The sequence below is a fragment of the Cajanus cajan genome, chromosome 7 (assembly GCF_000230855.2).
Source record: "Cajanus cajan strain Asha chromosome 7, NIPB_CcT2T_4, whole genome shotgun sequence".
NCBI classification, from domain to species: domain Eukaryota; kingdom Viridiplantae; phylum Streptophyta; class Magnoliopsida; order Fabales; family Fabaceae; genus Cajanus; species Cajanus cajan.
Genome location: NC_138523.1, coordinates 43,233,531 through 43,245,797, shown reverse-complemented (window position 1 = coordinate 43,245,797; position 12,267 = coordinate 43,233,531). Strand labels below are relative to the sequence as shown.

General features: G+C 41.8%; 1 protein-coding gene across 6 annotated transcripts; it reads left to right on the top strand.

Annotated features, from left to right (window-relative positions):
* The first annotated feature begins 581 nt into the window (after window positions 1-581).
* Window positions 582-3,886, top strand: LOC109795484 (putative protein phosphatase 2C 34). 6 transcript variants are annotated; one of them, XM_083059703.1, is made up of 7 exons: window positions 582-855; window positions 1,473-1,533; window positions 1,766-2,080; window positions 2,229-2,543; window positions 2,827-2,944; window positions 3,088-3,311; window positions 3,491-3,886. In XM_083059703.1, the coding sequence occupies exons 3-7, from the start codon at window positions 1,838-1,840 to the stop codon at window positions 3,692-3,694; spliced, it is 1,104 nt and encodes a 367-aa protein (XP_082915829.1). In that variant the 5' UTR covers window positions 582-855; window positions 1,473-1,533; window positions 1,766-1,837; the 3' UTR covers window positions 3,695-3,886. The 6 variants fall into 6 exon arrangements, with proteins under 6 accessions (XP_082915829.1, XP_020210594.1, XP_082915830.1 ...); XM_020355005.3 differs by having other exon boundaries at window positions 1,473-1,683; XM_083059704.1 differs by having other exon boundaries at window positions 582-880.
* Window positions 3,887-12,267: the final 8,381 nt, after the last annotated feature.

The window sequence follows — 12,267 nt, the reverse complement described above, 5'->3', positions numbered from 1 at the left end:
TATATATATATATATATATATATATATATATATGGACAGCCAAAACAGTAGGAATCTTCCATTATTTATATAAATTACCCACCTTCCAGAGTTCCTATATATATGGGGAAAACCACATGCCAAACCAATAAAATCCTAAATACAATTAATTAATAAATAGACAAATAAATTAATGCACATGAAGACTTTTTTTTATACATTATAGCCTCGTTTTCGTATTCATCTACTATAAACTATAAAGCAATAATATGAGGTATGAAGATTGTTTTTTATAAAATAATAAACCTCTTATTTATTTTTTGATACGCTCCTGAAACACACGAGGAAGGAAATAATTGCTTAATAAACGTGTATGTAACCTAAATAGGATATAATTCAATTCAGCATATGCAATTTATGGCAAAAATAAAATTTGGTTGTGTTTATTTCGTCCCTTCATAATTGTCTAAAAGGAACGGCAAATGATGTCATAGAGAAAATAAAAATATAACAAATAATGTGATAAGAATGGAAGAGAGATACAAGAGAAAAATGTTAATTATTATTTGCTAGTTTTTATAAGTGTACCTGGCCAAATACAAATTTACATGCACCGAGTGGGTCAATCATCTATTGTTAGCATTAGTTTCTAATTGTATGCAGAAAAAAACTTTGTTTTCGTCTCCGTAGATAAAAGGGAACTGAAAAAACCAGAACCAAACAAAGAACACTCAAAGAAATATGGACTCTATAACCTTTGCTTTCTCGAAGTCTCAGCTGGCTTTGTCGGAACTGCAATCTATTCTTCATGCCACAACAACTTAGCTAGTTGCTCCTTCTTCATCACCCCATCAACATTCAACAGCTCCAACCAAGGTCTTGCATCCATTCCATTTCTCTGGTTTGTTTTCATTATGCTTCAACGACTTTGTTATCTTATCTTCACAAAAGGAAATGGGGCTGCAGAATTGGATAAGAAACTTAACCAACTGATTTATTTTTTTTCTTAGATGTTTGTATTCTGGCTTTGAAGAATATGGGTGGAATAAAGTCCTTAACTTTTTTCTTCCCTTTTGAATTTATTCAATTCTTTAGCATTTTGAAAAGGAAAAGGAATGACAGTTAAAATAATTTCTGCTACTAGGCTTTTTGAGATATTCCTCAGAGAAAATTTTGGTTTTTTACAGGTTCTATATACACAAACTCTTATTTTACTCTGCAAATACCAATAAAATAGGTTCCTTTTACATGCAATCTAAGAAAAAGCAAGGCAACAAGAATTGATTTTTATGGGTCCCAATTCTGTTACCAATAAACAAATGAAATTGAGCAGTTAAATCCTTTTTATCCAGACTTTTCTATGCTAAAAATTTTCTCCTACTTTTGGTATGCTTACTGTAAGAAGAAACTATGGCCCACCCTATTGATTTTTTGAGCCAAGGGTGGAAATAATGGGATATTACCAAAGGCGTATCTGATTTCTTTTCTTTTAGCTTCAACCAAACTTGGCGGCATGGCATGATCTAGACTTACTTGGCTCCAGTTTTCATTGAGGTCAACTTTTTCAATCTCCATCTCTCTACATAAAGAATTTCAGATGCACTGTTGGAATTCAAAATTCAGAACAGAGATGAATTTTTCTTCACTAACCTCCTTCAGGATTTAGCCTCTTTTGCTAATGATTCCGAATCTCAAGTCTTCTTGGTCAGAAATTGTCTTTTGTTCCATCACACTGTTTGAAGAATTTCTTACATGTGACTGATGCTTAACTTTTATAAATTTCCAGATTCTGTACTATTATATACATCAAGAGGGATAATTAAGCAGTGTTGAGTTGCGGAATCATATTGCAGAGTTGATGGGGCATTTTTCATCTGCATTCAATAGGTTGGCAAAGTCATTTGCGATGAAGAAAGGGAGAAATTCTAGTGAATGTAATCGGAGAGAAGCTGCAGAAGCAATGGTAAAGGAAGCCAAAAAAAATAACTTCATACTACATAGCTCAGGCACCATTAATGTTGATGGATCAAACAACTTTGCCTCAGTTTTCTCCAAAAAAGGCAAGAAAGGAGTCAATCAGGATTGTTGCGTAGTGTGGGAAGTATGTAGCAATACCATTTTTTCCCCTTGTTATTGCATATACACTTATGTTAGCAATAATTTCTTTGTTAATTAATTGCTTCAGTAACCATTTATGTTCCTTAGATCAACGTGTCTGAGTGTTTATGAGTTGTTGATGTTGATTATAGGAATTTGGGTGCCAAGAGGACATGATCTTCTGTGGGATTTTTGATGGACACGGACCATGGGGTCACTTTGTGGCCAAAAGAGTACGGAAGTCAATGCCACCATCCTTGCTATGCAACTGGCAAGAGACACTTTCCCAAACTTCACTTGATCCAGATGTTGATGTTGATATAGAGACAGAGAAAAAGCAACACCGGTTTAATATATGGAAGCATTCCTACTTGGAGACTTGTGCTGCCATTGATCGAGAACTAAAGCAGAATCGCAAGATAGATTCATTTTACAGCGGAACAACTGCATTGTCAATTGTTAGACAGGTAAAGAGAGAAAATCTTGTCAAAATGGACAAACTTAATCTATTTTCTCAAGTATTTTTTGTGTCATTCTTTAATTAGAATTAGAATTTCACTTTAATAAGATGATTTATACCGACCTTGAATGCAAATCTTTATTACCCGGATTACTAAAAAGTATCATAAGTACCTAACCTAAGAAACTACATATAAATTGTGTTAAGAAAAGATCTGAGTAAGAGTTACACAATTTGCAAAATAAATGTGGTGGTCTCAAGGAACCTTATCTTGATTATGTAATGTGCAGGGTGAACTCATTGTCATTGCAAATGTTGGTGACTCTCGTGCTGTATTAGCTACAGCATCAGATGATGGAAGTATGGTAGCAGTTCAGCTAACAGTAGATTTCAAGCCTAATTTACCTCGTTAGTGTTGCTCATTGTGTTTCCATGTATCATTTTGTCTGTCCATGGAGAAATTATTACGTGGTCCAGGACCATATCTCCATGTGACATTATTAAATCTTTTTCATATATTAAAAAAATGTGGTTACATGTCACGATTGCAGAGGAGGCAGCGCGAATACTCGAGTGCCAAGGACGAGTTTTCTGCTTAGACGACGAGCCGGGGGTGCACAGGGTGTGGTTGCCGGATGAGGAGTCTCCAGGACTTGCCATGTCAAGGGCTTTTGGTGACTACTGCGTCAAAGAGTATGGTCTTATTTCAGTGCCTGAGATAACACACAGGAACATAACCAGCAAAGACCAGTTTGTTGTGCTAGCCACTGATGGGGTATAGTATACACAATTGTCCTTAAAGCTGTTATATGTACATGTTCTGATTGAAATAATTAGCAATATCACATGAAACAAATATAGTCTTGCTGAAAATGTTTGGTTAACTAAAGATGTGTATGTGATTGATTTGTTTTTTTTTTGCATGTGCTAATGTACTATGATATTATATTATAGGTGTGGGATGTAATCTCCAACCAAGAAGCGGTGGATATTGTGTCTTCAACTCCAGACAGAACAGACTCTGCTAAACGTTTGGTAGAGTGTGCAATGCGTGCATGGAAACGCAAGAGGAGGGGCATTGCAATGGATGACATTTCAGCTATTTGTCTCTTCTTTCACTCCTCACCTTCACTTCACCAAGTTGCCACCTTAGAATAGAGAACATTTATTATGTAAAATTGGCAAGTCGAGTGCCACTTGGTGATTGATCCATGTTAACATGGTCGGTCCAATTAAGGTTGATTATTTACAAGTATTGTCCAGTCTCAGTCTCGTTTTTAAATATTTGTTAACCTAATCAATGACGCTTACTCGTTTTTTGTTGGGTGCTATGTTGAGATTTCCGTTGAAGTGCTTTTGTTATAATTGTAATTTAATTTGATTCAATCAACGGTCTCAAACACGGCAAGTATACCGGCCGTTCAAGTAGTAAAAAATATATCGTATCCACAGGGATTAGAAGATAATATAAGCATTTATTGACTATTCGTGACTAAAGAATAATTCCAATTTGTAGTTTGTCATGTGAATGTGAATTAAAGATCATGACTACTGGAATAAAAATTATACAAACATTTGGTTGTGAGTGGAAAAGGTTAGAAATGATATTGTGAAATTGTGAGGTTGTGGGGTTAGATTTCACCAAACGTTAAACTAATGAATCTTTAATCTCTTGTTAAATTCATTGCTTAGTCAACCCATAAGTTTACTCAAACCTAATCCCTTAGAGAAAGAGCCTAGGTGCGGATATTGAATATCAATCCCTTGAGTACCCAATACCTACACCCGCATTATGGGCTAGGGTTTAAGACTACTAATGGGTCAAGCTCTATCCCTAGATACAATCTCCACTAGGCATATGTTCCAAAACTAATTTCAAAAGTATTTCCCAGTACTCAATGGAACCTTAAATCATGCAAAGGGTGATCAATCCAAAGCAAGCATTAAGTAAAGAAACAAACACAACAATGAATGAAACAACATGTATATATATCATTGAAAACGTTAGGATTACACTAGAATTCGTTGGTTACATCTAACCCCACACAAAATGGGTGGAACCACTCAAAATTGAGGGCAAAACAAAATAGAGATGAAGGGAGAAATGAAGAAACCGAAGGAAAGACCCACACACGAACAGCTCCAAGCTCCGGGAATCCCTTCCATAGCTCCTAAAACTCGTCCAATGTGTGAATGAGGGAGAAACCCTCGAAAATGGCTTCAAATACGAGCCTGGGAGGTCAGATTAGGGTTTCGCGCCCGGCGCATAAGTCTTCGCGCCCGGCTCAGAGTCTTCTGAGCACTTTCTGCCTCGTTATAAGCCCGGCGCAATTACTTTTACGCCCGGCGCAGTGTCTTCCAGAGACTTTCAAGCATTCTTTGCCTTAGAGCAAGCCCGGCGCAATTCTCTATTAAGCCCGGCGCAATTCGTTCCAGAGAGTATTGAGGTACTCTCTACCTCGATCACGCCCGGCGTGGTGGAGTCTCTCGCCCGGCGCATGTATGACTTCCAGAAGTCCACTGCTGTGTTCTTCTCAAGCCCGGCACGGAGTCATCTTGCGCCCGGCGCAGCCACTCTGCTCTGCTCCTTGGCTCCTTATGTTTCCAATCCAAAAGATCTTCAATCCTCAAATCTCTAGCTCAATACCTGCACAAAAAATGAGGTGTATTAAGGTATTGTTAGCTAAAATGGGTTAGCTATATTTGCACAAAAGATGAGTCAAAAAGGGAACAATTATCTTGCAATGGTGCTAAGAATGAGTAGAGTTGTACAATAATTCTCATTCAAAAAGATGTATAATTGAGACTTAACAACTCCCCCAAACTTAGAACCTTGCTTGTCCTCAAGCAAAAGGTAATTAATCTAGCAGATAATAAGCAATGCAAGTGTGTCAAATTCTACATCCTAGTTCACTTGTATTTTCCTTTCGCAAGCATGAACCTCAGATGAACTTTCAGTCACAATTGTTGCAATGGAACATGACAAGGTGCAAACAAAGGTTTCAAAAGAGATCAAAGAGCTGAGAAGAGTAATGACTATCTGTGTATACATCCTCACTAGGAAAGTGTTTCTCTCTATGCACACTAGTGTATTAGGGTGAGTGTTTCTCTCATATCTACTACTCACGCCACATGATTCAACTTTGCTCTTCGTTTCCAATTGAAACCAGTGGTAAAACAAATGCAGGCACTTATCACAAGGTCTTTATTAGGGCAATTCTGGGTCAAGCATTAGCAGTTTTATGGTTTTTCAAGGATTGTAGGTGCTATGGCTTAAGAGAGCAATTGGAATTTTTACAATGATATCCCTCTCCATACCCCAATACAACAATTTAGCACACATGCCCTTTCTCGGATCCAAGCCATTAGCCTTTATGAGATGCATATTTACACTTTTGCATCTTAATATTTTCGTTTTTTTTTTTGTTTTGCCTTATCTCTCTCTCTCTTTTTTTTTTTTTTTTTTTTTGAATGGCTGATCACATACTTCCTTTTTCCCCAAAATTTCCCATTTAACAACTCCCCCAAACTTATTTGATGTCATCAATTTGCTCTCTTAACCAAAGCAACGGTTATGGTTAATTTTTCATGGTTTGAGAGAAGTAGAAGGTGTGGTGTTTGGGCTTAGGAAAGTATGAGTCAAGTGAGAAGTGAAAATGGCTTTTTGGCTTAGGAGGTTAACAAAATAAGGAACAATATGAATGGCTTGATCACCTAAGTACACACATAAGTAAACCACCAGGGAAACTCAAGCAAAATCTATCATGCAACATAAGCGTAGTTCACTCATTAGTGTTTAGGCTCAAACCTCACCCGGCTATGCATCCACAAATTATCAAACTCAGCTCAGTTCTATGATCAACATTGAAACCCGTATGCAATTGGTCATGAACTAAAGATCTAATGTGACTTGCAACTGTTTAAGGTACACACACCACCAAAATCAAGCAAACCATAATCCAGAATCACCCACAAGCAAAGCAAGTATCCACAATATTAAAACCCATGCTAAAGCAGAATATTAACAAAAAAAAAAAATTGGAACCAACCAGAGTAATCACCAACAGAACTAAATATAATAACTAAAGCAGAGTTCTGAAACATGAATAGTACAACACTGAAATGGAAAGACTAAAACATAAATGACAAGAAAAACAATAAAAAGTAGCTAAGTCAAGCTCCTTCCGTATCCATCATGGGGCCTGGTCATCATCATGTCTGGGGTCAGCTCCACCCTCCTCAGCAGCAGCAGCAACACCAGCATCCTCGGCAGCTCCACCCCCCCCAAAGAAAGAGGCCTGGTCCCCAGGCCACCCCGTGTAAGAATGGTAAGCAGCGGTGGTGGGGAATTGGTAATCAGGGGCAGAGTGCAGCGTGAAACTCCTGAATGCATCAAACATGAAGGTCTGTCCACGGTGGAGAGACTCCATTTGGCCCTCGTGCCTCTGCATAAAAGTATCGAGGCGGTCCTCCTGGCGCTGCATGAATGTGGTCATGCGACCCTCCAAGGCGTCAAAACGCTGATGGATAGTGAGGGGAGGGTCTGGGACAGCAGCATCATCCATAGGCACGTCCTCCTGGGGCCCAGCAGCATGAATAGGCTCGGGGGCAGGGACTGCTGGTGGAGCGCGGTCCTGGCAATAGGCAGAGATGTATCTGCTGTCAATGGCCCTGCCAGGACCCTCAAAAGGCGGTGAGTGGACATCCACACCGGCAAGCTGACACAACTGGGTGATGAGGGATGGATGTCCTAGTGCTGAGCCAGGTGCGGAGTTGGCGCAGCCAGCAATCTCCATGCAAATAATGCCCCCCAGATCCACGGTCCTCTGAGTCATGATACAGTACATAAGCATGGACCGGGTCCAGTGCAGGTCAGAAACGTGGGAGCACGGGAGAATGTTAGCATGCACCAAAGCTGACCAAATTCTAACCACCAGTAGAAGATCCCTGCGTTTCACGTGCAGAGGTTGCTGAGCTCGGTTCCTGTGGAACCCACGTCCTGGCATACATATGGCAGCCTCAACCACATCAGGATCCATAGTAGTGTGGCTGTAGTTGCCGTACTCATTCTGCTCATCGTCCCTCAGTGTAGTCCCCAAAAATTCATTGATCGTCCGAGCGTCAAAGGGAACATGCACACCCTTGACATAGCTAGTGAATGGGGCAAGGCCCTCCTGTCTTAGAGCATTAGTGTAGAACTCTTTGACCACAGCTATGTTAGCCGGAAGTGGATAGGAACCGAGCTTTTCCCATCGGCGCCTGCGCAGTTCAGCTTGAAACTCGGGAGCCTCATTTGGCTCCAGCTCGACCCGCCTCTCCAGTATAAATTTCCGAGCACTAGTGACCTCGAAATGCTTCTCATTGCGTTCTGTCAGAAAGAGGTTGGAATAGGGTTGACTCGGTCGGCGCGGGGGCTGACCCGATTTCCCTGCACGAGGGCGCTTACTGGAGGAAGCCATCTGCAGAAAATACACAACAGAAATCCCAGGCAGACAGACATGAGCATAAAACATATAAGGATGACCAGTGCAATTTACTAAAAAGGAAACTAGCCCTAGACTGAAACTAAACCTTAAAAAGAAGCTAAAAACAGTGAAAAGAAGGGTCCAGATGTGATTTGCGCCGGGCATAGGATTTCATTCGCCTGGCGCAGGGAGTTTAGAAACTCTCTGGAAACACTCGCGCCAGGCGCAAATCAAATTTGCGCCAGGCATGAGACAACATAATATCTCTCTGGAGACTCACGTGCCGGGCGCAAAACAGAATTGCGCCAGGCGCGCCACAGAAGAATTAAAATTTCAAAACAGAGGGCGCCGCGCCGGGCATAGGATTTCATGCGCTGAAGTGTTAACTCGTTTTGTGCCAGGCATGGTTCGGTGCGCCTGGCGGTCATGCACCCAGGGGTTATACATATGACAACATTCTAGCCCTAAACCCCCAATGTGGGTCAACAGAAACCTTAGGACCCCAAAAACCGACAACGGAAAGAACAAGCTACAAAACAAGACAGAAAAACCAAGAGGAACGAAAGAAAATGAAAAGGAAGAAAAAAAAGACTTACTTGAGTGGAGTAGAGAATGAAGAAGGCGAAGAAACTAAGCCTAGACGTGCCCTTGAGATGTAGAGCGTGAATCGAACGTGCCCTTGGGAGAGGAAGACGGAGAATGAGATGGAAGAGGAGGAGGCGTGAGAATGAGAAAGTGGGAGAAGTGGGAGGTTCTGTTTGAAATGGAGGGAGGTTATTGGGCATCTGAACCGTCACGTCGGGCGCACTAAATTGTCACGCCGGGCTTGGTATCAGTAGAATACCAAAGGTTGGCCTAATCTGGTATGATGTCGGGCGGTGCCGTTTTGCGCCCGGCGCAATTAGGGTTACTACGTGCCAAAATTTAATGCGCCGGGCATGGAAGATGGTAAGCCCGGCGCAATTAATGCTCAGACCTTCCAGTGGTGAATGCGCTACGCGCGCCGGGCCTGCCTACCCCCTGGAGCACCTAACTATTAATGCGCCCGGCACGCCAATAAATGCGCCTGGGTTGGTCGTTCCAGTGCCACAATGAAGTTTGGGCCGGGCGCAATTAGAGATTGAGCCCGGCGTGGGTGTTGGCAGAGACCAAATGACATTGGTGCGCTGGGCGTAGATATATCTCGCCCGGCGTGAAAAGTTCTATTTAAGCTTACACCTAGGCTTTTCCACTCTTTACACTCCTAACATATTCAACTCAAATCTGTCCACTCAAGCATGATTCACACTTAACACATAATATCAAACACAAACAACACAATACAACATACATATCATAGACTATGCACAATCATAAAACAAGTCACAAAAACGAATATAGTATATAATTAGAACACAAGCATACTAAAGGCTAAAACACAAGTGACTGGAAAGCATATAACAACACAGTTCAGAACTCTGGGTTGCCTCCCAGGAAGCGCTTGTTTACTGTCTCGAGCCTGACAAGAAGAGACCTCAAGGGTCTCTAAAAGAAAGGATACAGCAGAGTCTTTCGACTTCTCCACCCAAGTAGGGTTTCAACCGCTGTCCATTCACAACCCAGCTTCTTTGTGCCTCAGGATCTTCAATTTCTATGGCACCATAGGGTTTCACCTCCTTGACTCTGAAAGGGCCAGACCACTTTGATCTCAGTTTTCCAGGGAAGAGTTTGAGCCTGGAATTGAACAGAAGTACCGACTGGCCTGCCCTGAACTCTCTCTTCAGAATTTTCCTGTCATGATAGCTCTTGACTTTTTCCTTGTAAAGCTTGGATGATTCATAGGCTTGTAGCCTCAATTCATCAAGAGCATGCAGCTCCAACTTCCTTTTCTCACCAGTGCTGAGAGGGTCAAAATTCAGCAGCTTCAAAGCCCAATAAGCTTTGTGCTCCAGTTCTACAGGAAGGTGGCAAGCTTTTCCATACACCAACTAAAATGGAGTGAGACCAATTGGAGACTTGAAGGCGGTTCTATAAGCCCATAGAGCTTCATCAAGCTTTGTAGACCAGTCCTTCCTTGAAGCTGACACAGTCTTCTCCAGAATCCTCTTGATCTCTCTGTTAGAGACCTCAGCTTGCCCATTGGTTTGAGGGTGATAGGCAGTAGCAACCTTATGATGGACTCCATAATGTTCTAGAGCCCTTTCCAACTGAGCATTACAGAAGTGTGAACCTCCATCACTGATAAGTACCCTGGGGGTGCCAAATCTGCTGAATATATGCTTCTTGAGGAACTTCACTACTGTTTTGCCATCCGCCTTGGGTGTAGCAATAGCTTCAACCCATTTTGAGACATAGTCCACTGCCACAAGAATATATTCATTGGTGAAGGAAGAAGGCAGTGGGCCAACAAAATCTATGCCCCAACAATCAAACACCTCAACCTCCTGCATATTTTGTAAGGGCATCTCATGCTTTCTTGTGATTCCTCCGGCCCTCTGACAACTGTCACACTGTTTGGCATGACTGTGGGCATCTTTGAAGAGTGTCGGCCAGTAAAATCCAGCTTGAAGCACTTTGGCAGCTGTTCTTTCTCCATTGAAGTGCCCTCCATAAGGAGAGTTGTGACAGTGCCACAAAATACTCTTGGCCTCCTCTCTTGAGACGCACCTCCTCAATAAGCCGTCTGAACCACTCTTGAACAAGTGAGGGTCATCCCATACATAGTAGGTAGCATCACGGAGGAACTTCTTCTTTTGGTGCCATGTGAAATCTTCAGGAATAACGCCAGCTGCCTTGAAGTTTGCTAAATCCGCAAACCAAGGCCGCTCTTGCACCGTGAACAATTTTTCATCAGGGAACTCCTCCAAGATCTCTTTCTCCTTCAGGGTCACCTCATCATTTATAAGCCTTGAGAGGTGGTCAGCAACCAGATTCTCCTTGCCACTCTTATCTTTTATCTCCAGATCAAACTCTTGAAGCAGAAGAATCCACCTTATGAGTCTTGGTTTGGAATCCGGCTTGGTGAGTAAGTACTTAATGGCTGCATGATCTGTGAACACAACCACTTTGGAACCAATCAAATAGGACCGAAATTTTTCCAATGCAAATACTATGGCTAGCAACTCTTTTTCAGTGGTGGCATAATTAATTTGTGCCTCATTTAAAACTTTGCTAGCATAGTGAATAGCATGAAAAAGTTTAGTCCTCCTTTGGCCTAAGACTGCCCCAACCGCATAATCACTAGCATCACACATGAGTTCAAAATCTAGTGTCCAATCTGGTACAGTGATTATGGGTGTAGAGGTGAGTCTAGCTTTTAAAGTTTCAAAAGCTTTCATACAAGAATCATTGAAGCAAAAAGGAGTGTCTTTGTTTAGGAGATTGCTTAGGGGTCTGGCTATCATTGAAAAATCTTTTATAAATAGTCTGTAAAAGCCAGCATGCCCTAAGAAACTCCTAATACCTTTGACATTGATGGGTGGAGGGAGTTTTTCTATTACCTCCACTTTGGCTGGGTCAACTTCAATGCCCTTGTGAGAGATCTTGTGCCCTAATATTATCCCCTCGGTCACCATGAAATGGCATTTTTCCCAGTTGAGGATAAGGTTGGTCTCCAAGCATCTTCTAAGCACCACTTCAAGATTGGTTAGGCACTCGTCAAATGAAGACCCGAACACGGAGAAATCATCCATGAAGACCTCAATGCTCTTCTCCACCAAGTCGGAGAATATAGCTAGCATGCATCGTTGAAATGTTGCAGGAGCATTGCACAGTCCAAATGGCATCTTCCGATACGCAAAGACACCAAAAGGACAAGTGAAAGTGGTCTTCTCCTGATCTTCCGGATCCACCACAATCTGGTTGTAGCCTGAATACCCATCAAGAAAGCAATAATAAGCTTGGCCAGCTAATCTCTCAAGCATCTGATCCATGAATGGAAGTGGAAAATGATCCTTCCTGGTAGCCTTGTTGAGCTTCCGATAATCAATACACATTCTCCACCCCGTGACCGTTCTAGAAGGAATTAGCTCATTCTTCTCATTCCGAATCACCGTCATGCCACCCTTCTTTGGAACCACTTGCACAGGACTCACCCATGCACTATCAGAAATGGGGTAGATCATGCCGGCATCCAACAGCTTAATTACTTCCTTCTTCACCACCTCCTTCATCACAGGATTAAGCCTCCTCTGTGGTTGAGCAACCGGCTTGTACTCATCCTCCATAAATATCTTATGCATGCAATAGGCTGGGCTAATTCCCTTGAGATCAGAAATAGACCAACCA

Excerpts from the sequence above, each read along its gene's own strand:
- LOC109795484 (XM_020355007.3), top strand. The coding sequence starts at position 1,838 with ATGGGGCATTTTTCATCTGCATTCAATAGGTTGGCAAAGTCATTTGCG. Across the intron at positions 2,081-2,228 it reads ATTGTTGCGTAGTGTGGGAA|GAATTTGGGTGCCAAGAGGA; the intron begins GTATGTAGCAAT and ends TGTTGATTATAG. Across the intron at positions 2,544-2,826 it reads CATTGTCAATTGTTAGACAG|GGTGAACTCATTGTCATTGC; the intron begins GTAAAGAGAGAA and ends TGTAATGTGCAG.